This window comes from Rhinatrema bivittatum, chromosome 7, assembly GCF_901001135.1.
Source record: "Rhinatrema bivittatum chromosome 7, aRhiBiv1.1, whole genome shotgun sequence".
Taxonomy (NCBI): Eukaryota; Metazoa; Chordata; class Amphibia; order Gymnophiona; family Rhinatrematidae; genus Rhinatrema; species Rhinatrema bivittatum.
Genome location: NC_042621.1, coordinates 154595245 through 154617792, shown reverse-complemented (window position 1 = coordinate 154617792; position 22548 = coordinate 154595245). Strand labels below are relative to the sequence as shown.

Genomic DNA, 22548 nt, shown 5'->3' with positions numbered 1-22548 from the left:
AACCTGATTTGCACATTAATTAGAGAATGTGCGAATATGTCGGGCTTGCATGCGCCAAGCAGATTTTAAAAGCCACCTGGATACACATATAAATGCCACAGGATGCACAACTCATGTGTTTTTGAAAAGGGGCAGGGCAAGGGAATGGTCTGGATGGGGCATTAACGCTTCAGGAAGTGAATGTTGTGGACCCATCGCTGGTGATTTCATGTACCCTTGGGCCATGATGCAGCCGCAGAGGAGCTCCGGCAAGCGCTGAGGCAGGTGAAAAGTGTCCAAATGTAGGCTGGTGTTGCTGAAACCTTAGCTACAGCCGAACCTGTACGCAGCAGAGAGACCCAAACAACGCAATGTTGGTCTCAAAAGTAGCCCTCCAACCACTCGATAGTAGAGATGTGAATCGTGTGCCCGATCGTCTTAACGATCGGGTTCGGCTGGAGGGAGAAAAAAATCTGATCGCTGGAGATGTGAATCGGAATAGGTTCCGATTCACATTGTTAATTTTTTTTTAGTGAGGCCCGACCCTTTAAAATTGACCCTTTACCTTCCTCCACGATGGCGGCGGCCATCTTTAAAGATGGCGCCGGCCAGCCAGTGCTCCTACCATGTGACAGGGGCCGGCCAATGGCACGGGTACCCTGTCACATGGTAAGGGCAAAGGGCCATCGGCGCCATCTTTATGATTGGCAGCCGATGGCCCGAGAACGGGAGATCGCTCCCGGGACCACCACTAGACCAGGTAATTTAAAAATGTTTTGGGGGGATCGGGAGGGTGGGAGAAGCTAAGGGGTCATCTTTAAAGGGTCGGGTGGGTTTTTTTTAATCGGGCCATCGGCGCCATTTTTGAGTGGCAGCCAAAATGGCGCCGATGGCCCGAGAACGGGAGATCGGTCCCCGCGCCCCCACTGGACCACCAGGTACTCGTAAAAAGTTTTGGGGGGGTTCAGGGGGGTGGGGGAAGGTAAGGGATTAGTTGTATAGGGTCAGGGTGGGTTTAGGGGTTGTTTTGGTGTGCCGGTTTTCCCACCCTCCCCCCAAATAATCGTGAAAATTTCTATTGTATCGTGCACTTTACCGATTTTTGACAATTTAAAAAATATCGGACGATTTTTTTTAAATCGTCAAAAAATGATTCACATCCCTACTTGATAGCCCTTTCGGACCCGCCGCACGGGAGCAGCGACTATGACAAGACGGACAGTGGTTGAAAGGCGAAAACATCAAACGAAGACGAAGACTTGAAGTGAGACAAGACTCTTGATACATAGAGCGGAATGACACTTTGGATACATGGAGTGAGATGAGACTCTGAACACGTAGAGAGAAAGGAGATTCTGGATACGTGGAGTGAAGTGAGACTCTGATCACGTAGAGAAAGAAACTCAGAAAGGCCATGAGTTGCTTGAAAAGTTCTGAGTCGGTACTGCACATTATGCGCCCTACACAACCTAGCTGGACTGGTCTTGGACCACGCAGGTCTGGGAGGTAAGAGTGGGTAGCAAAGAGAGTGAGGAGAGAGGGGATGACAGAGACTCAGTTGGAGGATATAATAAGGGCCTGAGTGTGACAGAAGATGTTCTGGTGGGTTGTAAAAAGGACTAGAGGAGGTGAGAGAGGGGGAATGGGCTGGGGAGCTGAGAGGAGTTGGGGAGGTAAGGGGATCAGCTGGAGGGGTAGAGGTTGGGAGAAGGGGTTTGCTGAAGGGAAGGAGGTTCTCAAAGTGGTGGAAGCTATGAGAAAGAGAATCAACTGAAGATGGTGGAGGTTGAGAGGAGATCAACAAGAGTGCAGGAGGGAAAAAGTGGACTAATTGTTGGAGGGGGACTCTACATACCTGCTAATTTGGATCATGTGAACTTTTAAATGCTAAAATATGGTCACTTTGGCTAAAAGTTTGGGAAGCACTGCCTTAATAGGTGGATATGAGCTTAAAGCAAAAAAGAACCTGAGGAAGTTGAATAGGCAAAATGCAAAGTGGGCCAAGAACTTAAAAAGTTTAAGCACTGAGGCAATCTTCTTCAGTTGTGTCATTATCAATATGACTGTTATTATCATCTACAGAGAAGCTATGTCTTTGAACAATGCATTGAATCATCCACGCCTTCAACATCACTCTCTATTATTGAAAGCCAGATAACTGAAAATATTGATCCTTCTCTAGAAGAAAAAAAAACTAAAAAAAATAAGAGTAGACTATCAAAGAGGAAGGTTCTTTAGGAATTTCCATTATAAAACCATTAAGAATTTCTTCACTTAAATCTTAGCTCTGAAATTTAGTGTATCTGTAAGACATCGGCATCATCAACAAAATCCTAGCATGACATTACTGAATGATAGACTGACAGTCTATTAATGCTTTTATCAAGCCTGTCAAGTAAAGTTTTCAAAGCTGAGACATGGCACAAAATATAATGCAGTGTCACAGTAATCCATCATCAGTAAAATGAATTATCACACTAAGCAATTAGCATGTTGAGAAAAAGTAAATGCAAAGTCTAGAATTATAAAACAACTCAGTTTAAGAATCCTCTCTCTCTTTGTAGTGATATACAATGTTTTTCAGCTAGCAGGTTATCTGTTGCGGTTCTGGCCGTGAGCGCCGCGACCAGACCCTTACCTCTGTGTTCCTGGACCTGTTCAAGCTTTCGTTGGCCTAGTTCCTGGCCTGTTCGGCGGCGTCCCTGTGAGGGCCGCGCCGCTGGGAAGCCTTCTGTGGACGCCCTGTCTCTAGGCGCGCATGCGCGCCACTTGGGCGCTTTTCTAGGCCATTTCCCGCCAGTGGTGACTCCGCCCAATACCTGAAGTCAGACGCCGTGGCCTTGATAAGCCGGCCGCAGCCACCCAGTCTTTGCCTTGCAACGGGCTTACCTACCGGATCCTTGTTGCGCTGTGCCCCGGAGCGACTTGCCACGCTATCGCTCTGTTCCTGCTTACCTGCTACAGAACCTGCCTGGTTCCTGTTTACCTGCTATAGTTCCTGCCTGGTTCCAGTACCCGAGTCTTGCTACAGTTCCTGCCTGGTTCCAGAACCCGAACCCTGTTACAGTACTGACCTACTGTCTTAGTCTGGTTCCAGTTTCCAGTCCTGATCCACCACTGCCTAAGTCCCAGCGACTGGGCCCCTATGGGCTCCTCCTGGGGGGGCTTTGGCTTCCAAGGGTGAAGCCACCTAAGTCCCAGCGGTTGGGCTCCTACGGGCTCCTCCCGGGGGAGTACCAGCTTCCAGGGTGAAGAGCATCTATGTCCTGCCTGAACATCTGCCTCCCGGCCTGCCTGTTACTAGAGACATTGACCATCTTTTCCCAGTCTCCTGCAGGTCGGCCCAAGGGTCCACTAAACTGAGACTCCCATACCATTATCTGGATTATTTACTCTGTTCCATGAAGCTTGTATCGCCTTCCTTTATACTGCGTACTAACAAAGTTTTCATATTCAAATTTAGGATTTTTCTTTTGTCCAAATGTAAATTCATTCTGTTTTACAACAACAGTGGGTCAGAAACACCATTAAGGTCAAAAGCAGAAAATGAAACTGATAGTGTTGGGTTCCTACTCCAAATCTGCTATTCCTTATAAGTAGAATATAAGGCTATAAAGATACATGTTTCCTTGAAGCCCCCTTTATTTAAGACAGAGGGAATGGTGCTAAGGGGAACACTTCTGAACTTCTGTTTTATCATGAGAAGATCCTGGTTCCTCAGCGGCACCAGGATAGAACAGGAATAAAACCTTTGCACCCTTTTCAATGCTAGAACCGGTTCATCTGCAGGTGACATAAGGGTTAATTTGAAAGGGGATGGGTCCATAAAGGGAATTCTGTAGCTCTCTGTCAATTCTAAGTTAAGCAATAGATGTTTGGGTTTCTTACATCTCTCTCAGACCTACATTGGTTTTTCATCATGCTAAAGGATTTTGGCCCCTTAGCATAGTTTACACTCTGGCTATTCCATTCATGCAGTGTTATTTCAGTTATTTTTCACTTTTAATCCTCTCATTATAATTTAGCTTCTTCACAGGGCAGGAGGGATACCTAATTGCTCCTGCCCTACTAGTGGTATGCTTAAAAATGGCTCTGGCATTTTTAAACAATGCTGCCAGCCTTGGTCTGTCAATGCCATTTGTGGGCATTTCACCAACAAGGCAAGAGTGACCGAGACTCGAGAGTCACTCCCGCCCCATGAAGAAATGAAAATATGGTAAGAAAGCTCAGGGGGATCCAGGAGGGGTTCTTTTCTTGGCAGCAATAGCAGTGAAAATGTTTTTAAAATGAATTGAAGAAAAATTAACACAACTTTGTTTATCCTTCTTTCATTTGAAAAATGAATTGAAATAAATCAGGAGAATCCATTAAACATTTCCATTTCATTTCAGACAAATGCACATCCCTATTGAAAATTGTCCTCAATATATGCAGTAATTAGACAAATATTGCAAGCCTTATCTATACCATGTCCCATTATTTCTGGCTGGTAATATATTTGCATATCTACTTCAATGTTTAGGCATTTATCTTTGTTGCTATCTTTTCTTTTTTGGTAGCTCTTCCATCATTTTGGATCTTCCTGAATTATCTTAGGGCTATCAACATTTTTGTTTGTGAAGTGCATTTGAAATTACTTTGTGGATTTATGACTACAGAGTTCAGAGCTCCTTTGCCATTTCTGTAACCTTTTTCTTCAGTGCTACAGAATGAACTCATGTCTGTCTTGCTGTTATGCCTTAGCTAAGTATACCAACATTACATTTACCAGAATCAATTAATTGCACTCCATTTCATTTAAAGGAAATCAATATTTTCAATACAAGTGTCAAGGGCATACTAGGACAATCCTGGTGGGACTGGAGCCACCATGTCCCCTTTCCATACATCCCTTATTCTTAGTTCAGTATGAATTCAATATAATTATAGTTAACAGTAATTGTATTAGCAGCCTAATATTAGCTACCAACACCATTTCCACATTGCCAGCAATGAGATTCCAGTGAAATTATTTTTTTATACTTTTATATTCCACTTTTCACAGCATTTCAAAGCAGATTACATTCATGTACTGTAGATATTTCCCTATCCCCAGAGGGCTTTCAATCTAAGGGCTAGATTTATCAAAGTATCGCATGCGATAGGAAGAGGGGCATGTTTTATGATAATTGCCTAATTATCACAATATACGTTATCTTAGTGCTTTGCATTGGCATTACTTCAAACTGTGTTAACTTTTCACATTTTTCAGTAATACCACAATAATTGCATTTTCCTATCTGCAAAGTGTTCATTTCACCACTGAGAGAGAGAGACAGAACGAGCCTATCTACAAGGCCCTTGTAGTAGTTAGCTATTTATGCTACTACAGGAGGCCCACCTAGTAACTTGAGGTGAGGTTTAGGTTGTAGTGTAGGGGTTACTTTGAAATGCAGAGTGAGACGTATATGAACAGAACAGTGTATCTTGTGAAGATTTGATGACCTTCGGAGTGAGGAAACATTTGTACAACGTTCTCTCAACCTAGCTTGATGGACTCTCTTCCTGGGTAACATCAAGCTAGGTTGAGAGACGTTGTACAAATCTTATGGTTGTGTGAGTTTCCTCACTCCGAAAGACATCAAGACCCTATAAGCTTGTATCTGAGGCAATGGAGAGTAAACTAACTTGCCCAAGGTCGCAAGGAGCAATAGTAGGACTTAAACCCTGGTGTTCTTTTCATAGCCCACTGCTCTAAACACTAGGCTACTCCTCCACTCAAATTACACACCAAAATAACTAACCATTACCTTGCATTGCCATGGCCAATAAATAATATAGCTCCTACTGTATTTATTTATTTATTTGTAGAGTTTTATATACCATTATTCGAAAGAGCCATCATAACGGTTTATAAAATATGCAATTATCATACAAAATATGCAATTATCATACAATCAAATGGAGTTAACATGGTAGTTGGGAACAGTAGAGTATTGTGAACAGTAAACATTTTTTCTTAGTAGTTGAATAACAGAATAGTGAGGAGAACATTTTCAATGAACTTAATGAATCAATTGAGAGAGCAGGGAGGGGTGAAAAAGGAGGGTACATCAGGAGAGCATGAACCTGCATGTACCTGCATTGCTACCTGTTTCTGAAACAACTATGATACGATGGTAGTGCAAGCCACACATATAGAATATTTGATTGCCTCATGACATGATGTGCATCATACATGTGTCCATGTGATCTTTAAAAAAATGCTTTGCATTTGGGAGTACCAATGACAATTTAACCCCCTCATGTGTGATTTCTGTTACTTGTTTTTCTTTTCTTGAAACTGTGCTTTCTTAAGCTATAGCAGGACTTCCCAAAGCTGCCATGAGGACCCCACAGCCAATTAGATTTTTAGGGCCACCATAGTAAAAATGCATGAGATCAATTTGTACATACTGGGTCTTCAATGCACTGTATTTAAATTGATCTCATGCATATTCATTGTGGATATCCTGCAAACCTGTACGGTCATCAAGACAGGTTTGGGAAACCATGAGCTATAGCTTTAGTTATGTTTGTGTATATTGGCTGCAATTTTATTTTAAATTGTAATTGCTTTTAATTTTCCATATCTTCTGATTCAAGAGGAGTGACTGTGCAAGTGCCCTTTGGTGGCTTGAGTTGCTGACCTCCATATACCTGGCAAATGAAATTCAGTGACACCTATATTACAGAAATCCAAACTGGAGAAGGCAGGATGCAAAAGCTCCAAGGAGGAGGAGGAGGAGGTAGGCATCTTCTTTCTTAATATGAAGTAAGATGACACAGATAGATTTGCAAACTATTCATATAGAGCCTTGTTAATCAGAGGCATTTCTTTTCTATACTACACCTTTCGTGCCACTTCAGAGCAAATTAGCTTCAGGTACTGCAGGCAGTTAAAAATCAGAAACTATCACAAGCTACTTTGACAGGACGCACCTTTCTGATGTCTAAAGCTGGCTACATCTGAAATAAGGACATACCTTTGCTTTTTTATTTATTTATTTATTTACGGCAATTTCTGGGTGGTTTACAAATAACATACATTAATAAAATACAGGAAGAGAGAGATTTTTCTTGTGGCATACTGTATTTCCGGGGTCCCCAAACCCAGTCTTTGAGGACAGCAACCCAGTTAGATTTTTCAGGATTTCCACCATGCATATGCATGAGATCTGTTTAGATATAATGGAGGCAGTGCATGCAGATAGATCTTATGCATATGCATGGTGGAAATCCTGAAAACTAGACTGGTTACCATCCTTGAGGACCAGATTTGGGAACCCCTGCTGTAAGTAAATAATCAAATACTGTTGTGAGTGAACGGTTTAGTGGACCCTTGGTCCGACCTGTGAGAGACTGGGGAGAGGTGTACTATAGTCTCTGGAGAGTGACAGGTCGGGAGGTGGATACCAGGCAGGAGCTGGAGGTGAGGTTCACCCTGGAAGCCGGTACTCCCCCGGGAGGAGCCCGTAGGAGCCCGGCCGCTGGGACTTAGGAGATCACGGAAGCAGGAGCTGGAGCAGGCAGGCAGGGATGAGGAGACAGGCAGGAACTGAAGCAGGCTAGGACTGAAGCAAGCAGGAACTGAAGCAGAACTGCCTACTGGAACCAGACAGGAACTGAAGCAGGACTGGCTACTGGAACCAGACTGGAACTGAAGCAGGACTGGCTACTGGAACCAGACAGGAGTTGAAGCAGGACTGGCTACTGGAACCAGACTGGAACTGAAGCAGTACTGGCTCTGGAATCAAGCTGGAACTGAAGCAGAACAGTTTACTGCAAACAAGCCAGACAGAAAGAAGACTTGGGCACGGAGCGAAGCAAGTCTCAGGCAGGAACGGAGTTGCTAATGCAATAGCACACTCCGGGGCACGGAGCAACAGAGAACTGCAAGGAACCCTGTTGCAAGGCAAAGTCCTGGGCTCCGCGGCGGACTTACATAGGCCACGGCGTCTGAAGTCATGGATAGGGCGGAGCTTCCAGTGGCAGGAAATGGCCTTCATAAGGGTGGATTGCGCACGCCTAGGGAGAAGGCGTCCAAGCAGGCTTCTCGGCAGCGTACCCCCCGCGGGAATGCCGCAAAACAGGCCGCAGACCCTCGGAGACAGGCCAGGACCAAGGAGGTAAGGGCCTAGTCGCGGCTGCCGCGACTGGGACCGCAACAGTACCCCCCCTCTTATGCCCCCTCTTAGCAGACCCGGGTTTACCTGGGTGGTCTTGATGGAAGGCTTTCAATAAGTCCTTATCAAGGATGTTGCGGGCGGGCTCCCATGTGTTGTCCTCGGATCCACAAACTTCCCAGGTGATGAGGTACTCCCAGCGACGTTGATGGAATCTGACATCTAGAACCTCCCGGACTTGGTAGGTAGTGTCTCCTGGCACGGAAGGGTCTGCAGATTCAGGAGCTCGGGGATGGTACCTAGAGAGGATGAGAGGCTTCAAAAGCGACACATGGAAGACATTGTGCACATGCATCGAGGAGGGTAAGCGCAAGCAATAGGAAACAGCTCCTACGTGCTCGGCAATGCGGAATGGTCCACAGAACCTGAGGGCGAGTCTGCGGGAAGGAATCCAAAGTTGTAGATTCTTTGTACTCAGCCAAACACGGTCCCCAGGGAGGTAGACTGGTGCTGGCTGACGGTGGCTGTCTGCCCATCTTTTGGCAGCAAGGGCAGCTCTTTGTATCTTCTTTTGGATAGACTTCCAGAGGGCAAGTAACTGGTGGGCAGAGAGTTGCACTGCTAGCAGTGCGCTGGGTTCAGGTGAGGGCAAGGGCGGTCAAAGTTGCATCCCATAGACAGCTAAGAAGGGAGAATTTCCTGTAGCAGAGTGTGTATGATTGTTGTATGAAAATTCCGCCCTTGGGAGAAGTTTGGCCCAATCGTCTTGTCTTTCGTTTACAAAGGAGCGCAGGAAGGTCTTCAGAGTCCAGTTCGTACGTTCAGTCTGCCCATTACTCTGAGGGTGGAAGGCTGATGAGAGACTCAACTGGACCTTGAAGCATTTACATAATGCCTTCCAGTAGCGGGTGGTGAATTGTGGTACTCGGTCTGATACGATGTCCTGGGGAAGACCATGAAGTCGGAACACATGTTAACAAATAAATTTGACAAGTCGGGCACTGAAGGAAATTTTGACAGGGGAACAAAATGTGCCATTTTGGAGAACCGGTCCACAACAACCCAGATGACCGTGTTCCCGTCTGATGCTGGGAGATCCACCACAAAGTCTGAGGAGATGTGCGTCCAGGGCTCCACCGGGATAGGCAAGGGGTGTAACAACGCTCTAGGTTTCCCGCCAAGCGGTTTTTGCAATGCACAGCTGGGGCAGGAGTCGACAAAGAGATGAACATCTTGTCTTACCGTTGGCCACCAATAGAAGTGGTTGAGGAGGTCTAGCATACTGGTACAGCCCGCATGCCCTCCAGTGAGGGATTTGTGGGCCCATGCCAACACGGCCCTATGAGAGCAGCGTGGGACTACGGTCTTTTCTTCGGAAGACACGGAGGTGGCAGCGAGACACACTTTCTTAGGATCCAAAATGTACTGGGGCATCTTAGGGGTTTCCTCAACCTCGGTGGACCGTGACAGGGTGTCTGCTCGCACATTTTTTGAGCCAGGGCAATTTCATAGCGTGAAGTCAAATCGGTCAAAAAACAAAGACCACTGGGCCTGTCTCGGGTTCAGGCGCTGGGCTTGGCAGAGAAGAGAGAGATTTTTATGATCCATGTAAATGGTGAAGGGGTGCTTGGCTCCCTCCAACCACTGCCTCCATTCTTCCAAGGCGAGTTTCACGGTGAGCAGTTCTTTGTCGCTGACTCCATAATTACTCTCGGCCGGGGAGAACCTCCTAGAGTAAAAGGAACACGGGAGAAGCTGTCCATTGTCAGAGTGCTGGCTCAGCACCGCTCCAACAGCTACATTCGAGGCATCGACCTCAACCACGAACGGCCGACTGGGATCAGGATGGCGGAGGCATGTCTCTTGTAAGAAGGCCTTTTTCAAATCCTCGAAGGCTTGACAGGCTTGGGAAGGCCAGTCCACCGCATTGGCTCCCTTCCGGGTGAGCGCAGTCAGAGGAGCCACTAATCGAGAATAGCCAGGAATAAAATACCGAGAAAAATTAGCAAAGCCGAGAAAACATTGCAACGCCTTGAGACCCCTCAGCTGCGGCCAGTTCCTAATTGCAACGACTTTCTCCGGATCCATCTGGAAGCCATCAGCCGAAACAATATACCCCAGGATCGGCAAGGAAGTCTTCTCAAAGCTGCATTTCTCAAGCTTAGCGTATAGGCTGTGCTCTCTGAGAATTTGGAGCACCTGGCGAACATGCTGGCGGTGCATAGGCAGGTCACGGGAGTAAATCAGGACGTCGTCAAGATAGACGATCACACAAACGTTGAGCAAATCCCATAGCACCTCGTTCATCAGGTGTTGGAAGGCCGCTGGGGCATTACAAAGGCCAAAGGGCATTACGAGGTATTCGTAATGCCCATCCCGGGTATTGAATGCGGTATTCCATTCGTCCCCGGGACGGATTCTAAGTTGTAGGCCCTGCGTAGATCCAACTTAGTAAAGACTCTTGCGCCTTGGAGCCGATCAAGTGGTTCTGGAATCAACGGAAGAGGGTAGTGGTCCCGTTTGGTAATTGCATTGAGCCCTCAGTAGTCGATACAGGGCCTCAAGGAGCCATCTTTTTTGCTGACAAAAAAGAATCCCGCCCCGGCGGGTGACAGACGGGCGAATGAATCCTTTCGCCAAATTCTCAGTAATGTACTCAGACATGGCCCATGTCTCGGGCAGGGACAAGGGGTACACCCTACCCCAAGGTGGCATAGATCCGGGCAATAAGTCAATAGCGCAGTCATATGGACGATGCTGTGGAAGAATCTCTGCTTTAGTCTTCGAGAAGACATCCGTAAAGTCCTCGTATGGCACTGGAGGTCCAAGGGCGGAGTGCAAAAGCAGAAGTGCTGGAGGCTTGGGAACCTTCAAACAATGAGAGAGGCAATAGGGACTCCACTTAGTGATTTGCAGAGTATCCCACTGGATCACAGGCGAGTGCTTTTGGAGCCACGGCAGCCCTAGCACCAAGGGGTGGACAGCCTTTTTGAGAATCAGGAAGGCTATCTCCTCCGAGTGGATTGCCCTGGTGTGGACTGTGATGGGAGCCGTGGCAGTCAATATGTGACATGGAAGGAGCGTTCCCTGAATGGAGGTAATCCAGAGTGGAACTTCTCATCTCTGCGTAGGAATCTGCAGTTGAGAGACCAAATTTTGCTGGATAAAATTACCTCCAGCTCCGGAATCCAGGAAGGCGAGGGTTTCCAAGGACCCTCCGGGAAATTCCAAGGTAATGGGTATCATACTCTGAGGAGCTGTGGCACAACCTAGGAGGAGCTCTTCCTGACCTCCTAGGTTCTGGAGTTTTCCGAACGCTGCTGGCAGCGTGCCAAGAAATGGCCTTTCTGACCACAGTAAAGGCACAAGCCCAACGAGCGGCGGCGTTGTCCCTCCTCAAGGGAGAGCGTTGCACGTCCCAACTGCATGGGTTCAGAGGCAGAAACATCTGGACGGGCAGGCCTGGGTGAAGGCAGCAGGCATGAGGAACTGCGGGCAGGGCTGTGCATTGTTGTGCGTAACTCTCGTGCTCGCTGTTGCAGGCGGCGATCGATGCGGGCAGCCATGTCAATGAGGGCGTTAAGATCTTCCAGGAGATCCCGGGCGGCAATCTCGTCCTTGATGCGCCCTGACAACCCTTCCAAGAAGATGGCTTTAAGGCTATCGTCTTGCCAACCTACTTCCTGAGCGAGAGTTCTGAAATCCATTGCATAGTCCGCCAGGGAATGGGATCCTTGGCGAAGCTGTAGCAATTCTGACATGGCTGAGGCCTGGCGGGTGGGTTCATCAAAGGCTTGGTGAAAGTTGGTGACAAACTGCTGTAAGTCGTTCAAGAAGGAGTCGTTGCGCTCCCACAGGTGGGGAGGCCCACACCAGGGCCTTACCATCGAGCAGGGAGAGAATGTACGCTACTTTGACGGAGTCCGTGGGAAACTGCTGGGGCATAAGCGAGAAGCACACGAAACACTGGTTCAAGAACCCACGGCAGATCCTAGCATCTCCAGCGTAGCGAGCAGGCAGCGGCAGCTGAGTCATGGGTGAGGCTGCATCCTCGGGTCTCGAACCCACAGCAGGCAAATAACGGGTATCATGGGCATCCATTCGGGCAGCCAATTGCCCAACGGATCCGGCCAGGACATCCAGGTATTATTGTTGCTGTTGTAGCTGCAGAGCCAACCAAGGAAGATCCTGGGATCCTGGTACCTCGGCCGAGTCCATGGCCTTGCAATCTGTTGTGAGTGAATGGTTTAGTGGACCCTTGGTCCAACCTGTGAGAGACTGGGGAGAGGTGTACTATAGTCTCTGGAGAGTGACAGGTCAGAAGGCGGATACCAGGCAAGAGCTGGAGGTGAGGTTCACCCTGGAAGCCGGTACTCCCCGAGAGGAGCCCGTAGGAGCCCAGCTGCTTGGACTTAGGTGATTCACCCTGGAAGCTGGTACTCCCCCGGGAGGAGCCCGTAGGAGCCCAGCCGCTGGGACTTAGGAGATCACAGAAGCTGGAGCTGGAGCAGGCAGGCAGGGATGAGGAGACAGGCAGGAACTGAAGAAGGCTAGGACTGAAGCAAGCAGGAACTGAAGCAGGATTGGCTACTGGAGCCAGACAGGAGCTGAAGCAGGACTGGCTACTGGAACCAGACAGGAGCTGAAGCAGGACTGGCTCCTGGAACCAGACTGGAACCAAAGCAGGACTGGCTCTGGAATCAAGCTGGAACTGAAGCAGAACAGGTTACTGCAAACAAGCCAGACAGAAACAAGACTTGGGCACGGAGCGAAGCAAGTCTCAGGCAGGAACGGAGTTGCTAATGCAATAGCACACTCCGGGGCACGGAGCAACAGAGAACTGCAAGGAACCCCCGTTGCAAAGCAAAGTCCTGGGCTCCACGGCGGCCTTACATAGGCCGCGGTGTCTGACGTTGTGGATAGGGTGGAGCGTCCAGTAGCGGTAAACGGCCTTCATAAGGGCGGATTGCGCGCGCGCTCGCACACTTAGGGAGAAGGCATTCAAGCAGAGCTTCTCGGCGGCGTCCCCCCCGTGGGGATGCCGCGAAACAGGCTGCAGACCCTCGGAGACAGGCTGGGACCAAGGAGGTGAGGGCCTAGTCGCGGCTGCCGCGACTGGGACCTCAACAAATACCTACTGAGAAAAGCTGTATTCTGACAAGTTACAGTGCCAGACTTACATGCCAAAATTTATAAGAACTAATCAGTTAGTATAATATTGTCAGTCTATATTTTCAATCAGTTTTTTTTTATTTTTGGTTGATAGTTTATAGAAATAGCAATAACCTTGGAACAACAATATAAGTGACAAGCAACAAATTTGTAAAGGAAGTGTATACGAAATAGGACTTGTGTCAAGTAGTCCATCCCCTGCCATCCCCTTCCAGTTTCTAGCAGTCATGGTTTAGGTAGGCACTGATTGCACCGCACCAAGATTTTTCCATTTGTTATACATAATTAATGGTTACACTAAAGGTTTTCAGTACTTCAAGTCATTCATCCGGTCAACAACTGCCAGAAAATATTTCACCTCTGAGCTATTATTTGAATAATATTTATTCAATGAACATAATATTAAGCTAAAATGGGAAAAGTAGTAATGTTCAAACCTTTCACCTGTGAGCACTCCATCAAGTTTCAGAGAGAAAGTGCATTCATACTCTCCCTTTCAGATGGGCTTAGATATAAATAAACACACACTTTGGAACTGCGCTTGGTGCAGATAGATTTTGCAAAGAAAATAAGGCCCGTAGGAGGTAATTTTCAAAAGGATGCTCATGCGTGAATGAACGTTAGGCACATAAATGGACTTTCGAAGGTTGCTACTTTTACGCGTGTAACTCATTTGAAAATTCACACCATAAGTCGGAATTGTCTAAAGGTTTTACAGGCATAAATGGGCTTTTGAAATTTGCTACGATGTATGCTAATTTACACATATATATCCTTTTGAAAATTATCTTCATAGACTTAAAAATACAATCTATGTGCCCTATGTTTCTGTCTTGCCCAAAACATGTGCCTGGGAATGCCTCCCCTAAACACAGCTAAAATTCCAATCAATACTTATAGCTGTAATGAAAGAGGACAGGATTTAGATTTGAAAATTGTTGGGCCAGAGCATAGATCCATCGAGCCCAGCATCCTCTCTCCTCAACAGCAGCCAATCCAGGTCACAAGTAACCAGCAAGATCCCAAAGAATAGATCCCCCTCTTTCCAAGGACACTCACTCCTTCCCTCTCCATTTTCTCCCAGGCCTTCATTCATTCACTCCCTCTCCTGTGGATCTCCACTCCTTCCCCTTCCCCTCCCCCCTCTCTCTCTGCTTTGCTCCCCTTTCCATGGGGCCTTTACTACCTAGCCCACCTCTCAAAAAGTGGAAAAATAGAATGTGTAATTTTTCTATGGAAAAGTTTACAAAAGAAAATAAGTACACCTCATTAAGGCATAGGTTTACTAAATGCATATTTTGTTTGTATGTTTACAATATGCTAATAGTTAATGAGCTTCGATGTATTATTTTGCATCACAGTCACTCATTAACTAATGATTTCCATAACATTTTTCAAGCATTAAGGTACAATGAAATTTTATTGTTTGCAAAATAATGCACACTATTTGCCCCTTTAGCACACAAAGCAGATTTTGTGAAATTTAGCTCCTCTAAGTATATCAGCCTCAAAATGTGACTTAAATGACATTATGTTTACAGTTGGCATACACACAAAGGACAATTTTCAAAGTATTTACCCAGGTAAAATGGCCTGGTAGAAACTTGTCCTCCTCAGCATGGCTAAATGTGTGCACTAGCATACACAGTACACTTGCTTTTAGCCGTAGTAAAAAGAGGCATCCTTGTGGATCTTGTTAGATCAAAGGGCTGAAACAGCTTTAATACATAAACGTGTGTGTGCTCTTTTACCCCCAATCAGAAGTCTGCACAAACAGTAGGTGCTAATATATGCAGGTATGCGTACATTGTAGGTAATGTTTCAAGGGAAAATACCCATGTAGTTTCCTTTGAAAAATTGCCTATGATTTATGAGGGCTAAAGGTGCTTGTTTACTTTGCCAACACCACGGGCTACTCAAAACGTCCTCCTAAAATAATAACATGATCAAATATGCAACAGTAAGTTCATTTGGGGGATGAGGGTATAAAAGATGCAGTTTACTATTGTTTTCAATATTAAATATGGTTTAACAACCATATAGAGAGGAAGCAGCCATGAATAGATGTAAAGAAAAAGCACGAGTGCTGTCTTTTAAGTATTCAACAGTGCTGAATTACAGTCTTGCTGACTATGGCCTAATTCAACCAAAACTAAATAAGAAATACAATGATAGCCATTATATTTGCATGCATTTACCTATCACTCTGATATATGTTGCATATGCAGATAAACTGAAAGTTGGGGGGGGGGGGGAAGAAACATGATGGAGTATTGATACCATGTTAGTTTTCAGTATGAAAGATGCATTCTGAGAAAAGTAAGAGTATTATCACAATCTACAGGGCTGTCAAGTAATACAGGGTAAAGAGATGAAAAGAGATGGCATTAAAAAGGAAACCAATAGAAGCCCCAGGCCATAGTGATTCTGAGGCAAAGTTGCTTGTTGCTACATTACATCAAGTAATTTCTCACCAACCAAACTTGCTCCCCATATGAAATTTCCTATGCAAGAAAAGAGAGAGTTAAGCTTGTCTAGCTACTTAGCACCATACGCTGTGCCATATATGCATACTGGCTTTGCTCCTGCTGCATCTTTGCTTAGCACTATATACGAACGAGAGATGCAGCAGGAGGTTAACCATATATATATATATGCACCTGAAGATTATATCATCAAGATAGAGATGATTGGGAAGAACTGGTACAAACCATTCGAATGAATGAAATACGAATGCAAAGAAAGCTGCCAAATAATAGATATACTACCAAGCATCAATGCGGATGGTTGCTTAAAATTACATATTTATGCATAATAATTACACAAAAACATAAAGAAATAATATATTTAATGTATATGTAGTTCCTCATTAATGACTTTACATCATTCAATCGCTGTATGATTAGGAATTACCCAAGCTTCCTGTTCCTCCATTGCAACAAACTATGGACATGTTCCTACGCTGTATGAAACATCTGGTAACAGAAGAACAATACATGAAAAGCAAGGGGTTTGTGGAAAAGTTTGTAGCCCCTGGAGGGGTGGGAGAATTCATACAGCAGAAACTTGAAGAGAGAAGGGAAAAGACAGCGAACTGGGTAAGCATATTTCTCAACCCTAGTACATAAAATGCAACTCCTTGAAAGCCCCGCAGAAGTCCATTCAGATTCTCCTTCTCTCCTCCTTGGGCAGTTGCACATTTTACAATGTCATTTTTGTTTGTTCATTTTGTTTTTGGTAATAAAAATTCTATTTTAACCTGCAGTAAATAAACAAGAATTCTGCTCTTAAAGCAGCCATCTCTAAGCTGCCACAGAAATGGAATATTCTTTTACATGTATTTTTTCCAACCACATATCTGCATTTTACTTCATACAGGCAAGCACCATTGCCAACTTTTCATAGCCTCTACTTCTTAAAGCAAATTTGCAGTACAATGTTGAATCTCCTATATCTACTTGCTACCATGAAAAGAGAAATAGTTCACAATCTCCAATAAAATACCCTGGACCCTGACTGAAGTGCAGTTCATGACATGCAGGGAGTTGTTTAAAATAACACTTTTGTTTTTCTAGTATTGAGTGAAAGCCCTATTATGCTAAAAGCAGAAAACATTAACTATTTCCTGACGATCAATTTCTGTACAGTGTTGATTACTATGTCATTATGTCATCTGCATATTGGGGCTCCATTACTCTTGGTTTTGTCTCTGAAATGGCTAAGTTTACTGTTTATTCTCTAGACAATTTGCACACAAATAGAGAATCTGTTTGATGTAAACTGAAGCACTGTTGCAAGAAATAGGGAACAGACTGGGGCATTCTTGTTTTACACCTGTCCTCATCTTTGTTGGGTCAGCCATTGAAACATTACTGAAGATGAGTGCCTGCATAGCATTTTGAATGAGGCAGAAGACATTCACAGACTTTGAGGTAGCTATGTCTGAGCAGATCTTTCAAAGGGCCTCACAATTAAAAGAATCAAAGGCTTTGGTCAGGGCAAAGTAGGCCATCTACATAAGAACATAAGAAAATGCCATACTGGGTCAGACCAAGGGTCCATCAAGCCCAGCATCCTGTTTCCAACAGTGGCCAATCCAGGCCATAAGAACCTGGCAAGTACCCAAAAACTATCCCATGTTACCATTGCTGGTAATAGCAGTGGCTATTTTCTAAGTCAATTAATAGCAGGTAATGAACTTCTCCTCCAAGAACTTATCTAATCCTTTTTTAAACACAGCTCATACTTTTTCTGATTTGTTTTAAAAATAAATCATTTATACGTAATTAAAACAATTTAACAGTCAAATTATGATCCAACTCCAATGTATAGAACACCAGAAGAATTACTCTAACTACTTCTCCCTCAAAAGATTTTTCTAGATATTGAATAAGGTTGAGACTGTCCAAAGTCCAATCTTACTCCTTCTCTGGTGCTTCATTGGACTCTTGAGTAGAACTGGGGAATCTTAAGTTGCCCTTGCTGATTTTCCAGAGACTCCAATTTGATTTGGGCATTTGTGGCATCTATTAAAACTACCACATTCACCAATTGAAAGGATTTGATCTGTTGCTCGTCCATTTCAAATTTCTCTGTATGTGACTGTAAAGTCATCTGTTGATTATGTAACTTATAATAGATACCAAAAAAGATGCCAGATCTTCGACAGTCTTAGTGACAGACTTCTCATGAGTGGCTATTGCTGTCCAGATATCCTCTAGTGTAATAACCCAGATCTTACCAGGGCTGAGGTCTGGTACTTGGAGAGTGACTACTAGCAGAGGAAACTGCACTCTCCCATACCTCCCATACTCGACAGGGCAGACATCATCGATGCAACCAGTCCCTGCTCTCCTGACAAACCCTCACTTTCAAGCCATTCTCAACAAATAGCTCAGGTTATGCCAGGCTTATTCCTCCATCAGACAACCCAGCAGTCACTTTCTCTGATTTCATCGGACTATCTGCTCATTCCGAGTCAACAAACCAGCAAGGGCTGAATAATAGAGGCATTCCTTGGGGTTCAGAGATACCTTTGGATCCAATTGAGAGTCCAATCCAAGGCCTCCAACACTGAATATCCACAAAGAATACTGGCACCACTAACTCTGAAGCATGAAGGATCAACTGAGGGATGAGAAGGACTGGAAACCACTAGAGGATAACCCCACTTCTTGCCCTTTCTCTTCTCCATTTGAAGGTAAGTGTGAAAACAGAAAAGTGTAGAAAGTCGGATAAATATAGAGGGGAACAGTTAGGAATTATGATGTCGAGCAGCCTTATACCCTTAGACACCCTTCTCTCCCTCCAAATCATTTAATTTAATGTATTAATTTATATTCTGCCTTTCCAAAACCATAATTTTGCTCAGTATGCAAATACAATAATACAGTTCCTGAAAATCTTATATAAATAACTATAAGAAATAAAATGTAGAAGCTTAGAGCTTGATTTTTAAAAGCCCTAGATGCCTAACTTCAAACGTCAGATGACTAGACTTGTGAATTTAAAAATTTTCCTAAGCTTGGCACCTAACTTTAAGCACCTTAAATCATAACATGTCTACATTTTGAAGTGTGGAGCCAAACTTAGGGACTCAGCACTGATTTCTAAGGCTGGGCGCTTACATTAGTTGCCTAAAGTTGCCAAAATGATAAAGGGGATGGAACAGCTTCCCTATGAGGAAAGGCTGAAGAGATTAGGGCTGTTCAGCTTGGAGAAGAGATGGCTGAGGGGGGATATGATAGAGGTCTTTAAGATCATGAGAGGTCTTGAATGAGTAGATGTGACTCGGTTATTTTCACTTTCGAATAATAGAAGGACTAGGGGGCATTCCATGAAGTTAGCAAGTAGCACATTTAAGACTAATCGGAGAAAATTCTTTTTCGCTCAACGCACAATAAAGCTCTGGAATTTGTTGCCAGAGGATGTGGTTAGTGCAGTTAGTGTAGCTGGGTTCAAAAAAGGTTTGGATAAGTTCTTGGAGGAGAAGTCCATTAATGGCTATTAATCAATTTTACTTAGGGAATAGCCACTGCTATTAATTGCATCAGTCACTAACCAACCTCTTTCCCTTTTCAAAAATACACCAACTGAAACATACAAGGGAATGCTTGTTTGGTGGTAATCTTGTACGGAGGTTATTCAATGAGGGTAACCGATTTACAGTTATCCTCTCCTTAGCCTCCGTCTATTATTCTTTTATTAAGTTGAACAATGTCTCTAAAGTTGCTCTTTTTTATAATTTTTCAATTTTTCTTAAAATCCCTTCTCCCCTGCTGCTTTTCCGTCCCACTACTGTTTTATTTTATACTTATCAAGGTCGTCGCCTCTAGTAGTGTCTCATGGGTACGGAGCTGCATGTCCGACACGGGCCATGTTTCGGCACAATGTGCCTGCTTCAGGGACTATGGGAGAATATACTGTGTCCTATACAGGGTTTCACAGCATGGCAGTAAACCTTCAATATATAGAAAAAATTAAATTTTAACAACAAAAACTTCTAAGAACTTCGTTTCACATTCATTAATAACACTTAAATTCTTACCCACCTTACCATTTAAGACTTACTTATTCAAAGCTTCTTCTGTTTGACGTGCGACGCCTTCTGTGCTTGCCTGGGCGTCAGGTCTATTCTAGCTGTTTTTATAAGCCTGCCTAGGGAGTCTACCTCCTACTCTCTGCCAAACCGAGGCTATCTCCGGTGTGTATAATGAAGCTGATTGATTTTTCACTGACTTATATATGATCCTGGCCACTTGTATGTGTGATCCTGACCACTGAATGTATCTAAATTTAGTCAATGAAGGTCCTTACTACGGACTGTAAATCGGTTACCCTCATTGAATAACCTCCGTACAAGATTACCACCAAACAAGCATTCCCTTGTATGTTTCAGTTGGTGTATTAATTGCATCAGTAGCATGGGATCTTAGTGTTTGGGTAATTGCCAGGTTCTTGTGGCCTGGTTTTGGCCTCTGTTGGAAACAGGATGCTGGGCTTGATGGACCCTTGGTCTGACCCAGCATGGCAATTTCTTATGTTCTTATGTTCTTAAAGTTAGGTTATCCCAATATCTGTTCTAACTTTAGGCACCTCAAGATGACACCTAAAGTCAAAGTTAAGGATTTATAGGAGCTTAACTTAGGTGCCTGTCATACGAGTGTATATTTCAGCACTCAGTGCTCTTTGAATATCAGAATCATGGTAAATAAGGGCAGATGCATAAAATGGCCCATCCAATTAATACATTTAGGTTTGTAACTGTTGCTCCATGCAGGTTATATACTCACCTTATTTTAGGGTTGTAATTCCCATGCCATGAAGTTTACCCCCATGCAAAAAAGATACCAGAGTTTAGCTCAATGCTTTATTCCCATCCTCTTGCCACCAGGGATTCTCTGTGTTTATCCTACGCCATTTTGAATGACATCACTGTTTTTCTATTTACCACTTCCTCTGGTAGAGCGTTCCAGGCATCCACCATCTTTCCAGTGAAAAACTATTTTATGTCATTTTTCCTGAGTCTAACTCCCTGGGGCTTCATATCATGATCCATTGTTCAACAGCTTCCTTTCCATTGGAAAATGCTTTTCTCCTTGTGCTTTCTTAGTATCTTTCAGATATTTAAAAGTCAATATCTAACCACCCCCACCCCCACCCCACCCCCATCTCTCCTCTCCTGTAGGATATACATATTTAGGTATTCAAGTCTCATCTCAAATGTCTTTTTGTGCAGAACCTGCACCATTATTTTAGACTTTCTCTTGACCGTTTCTATCCTTTGTCTTTTTTGAGAAACAGCCTTCAGAATTGAACATAGTATTTCAGTAGAGGTCTACCCAGTGACCTGTACAAGGACATTACCATCTCCTATTTCCTGTTGGTTATGGTTTCCTAAAGAGCCTGAGTTATTTCCATTTACCACCCTCTGTCATCTTTCAGTCATTCAATTTCTAATATATCTAGTCTACCACCTTGGGATCCATTCCCAGGCTCCTCATTTTATTTGTGAGCCTCCTATGTGAGACAATATCAAAAGTTTTGTACAAGTAGACTACAACAAGCACACATCCTTATCTAATTCTCTAGTCACACAATTGAAGACATTCATCTGATTCATTTGACACAATCTTCCTCTGCATGTAAAACTATATAAACCATAAAGAGCAATCTATAAAATACATGAAGACTAATCTAAAACAGTATCAATGTTAAAACCAATCATCATATCCCTCTTCAATCAATTTGATTTTGCACAATTGCCAAATAACTTTTATCAAAGTGCATGAACATCAGCCAGGTCTTAAAGAGTTGTCTAAAACATACTTGATCCAACTCTGTAGAGAGTTCTGCAGGGACTGTATGCCATAAAGAGGGAGTAACTCCTGAAAAGGAGTGATCCCTGAGTCTAACTAGAATCATGTCTTTCATGGATGGGATATTAAGCCTAGTCTGTTGTCTACAGAATATGTAAGGTTACAGCCCTTAAAATACCATGATATCCTGTCTTGTAAATAGCCTGAGCCATTTCCTCTCATGATTCAAAAAGCCATGTTGTCATTCATTTAAATAGCTCTCCTCAACTCATCAAGAACAGGTCACTGTGGAATTTCATTTAAAACACTCATCTATGACAGGGTTACAATAGAAGAGGTTGCTGAAATGCTCCTGGTAGCATATGCTGTTTCCTAATTAGAACTGCCCTATCAATGAAGAGGAGAGGCATTAGTCCTTGATTTAGCAGGCCCATAGATGGTTTTGTTTTGAAAAACTCACAAAAGTTGTTAGTGTTTGAAAGATGCTGGATTTCCTTTGTTTTCTCTTTTCACCAGTTAGGAATGTGCATGAAGTAAAAAAAGGTTGTGTCAATATTTCATTAGGTTTGTGTTGTTTCATTTGTTTTCTTACCCTCTCTGTGTGTCATTTATGTTACTTGTGTTGTCTCTATTATAACAAATGAAAGAAGTAATGAGCAATTTCAGCATGCTTGTTTAGCACCTGTTAGCTATCAAAATCCTCCATGCTAAGCAGCCCAAAGTGACAGGGCCAGTTAGTAGGGAGGATGTCTTTCCTCCTTCCCTCCCTCAGTTCATATAAGCCCCATATGGGGCATCCCTACTCTATGAAAAAACCTCCTCCGGGCCATCCCTACACCCTCCTCTCTTCTTGAAAACTCAAACCGCCTCTGGGGCATCGCCATCCCACTCTCCCATCTGACAAAGAGGCCTATCAGGGGTAACCCCATTCATCC

At 44.2% G+C, this 22548-nt stretch overlaps 1 protein-coding gene across 1 annotated transcript in view; it reads left to right on the top strand.

The window, feature by feature from the left end:
* Positions 1-12212: 12212 nt before the first annotated feature.
* The window catches only part of CHAT (choline O-acetyltransferase), a 159570-nt gene continuing 149234 nt past the window's right edge, over positions 12213-22548 (top strand). The window contains exons 1-2 of the mRNA XM_029610699.1: positions 12213-12266; positions 16202-16393. Coding sequence (XP_029466559.1) covers positions 12213-12266; positions 16202-16393 — 246 coding nt within the window. The remainder of the gene's footprint in view (positions 12267-16201; positions 16394-22548) is intronic.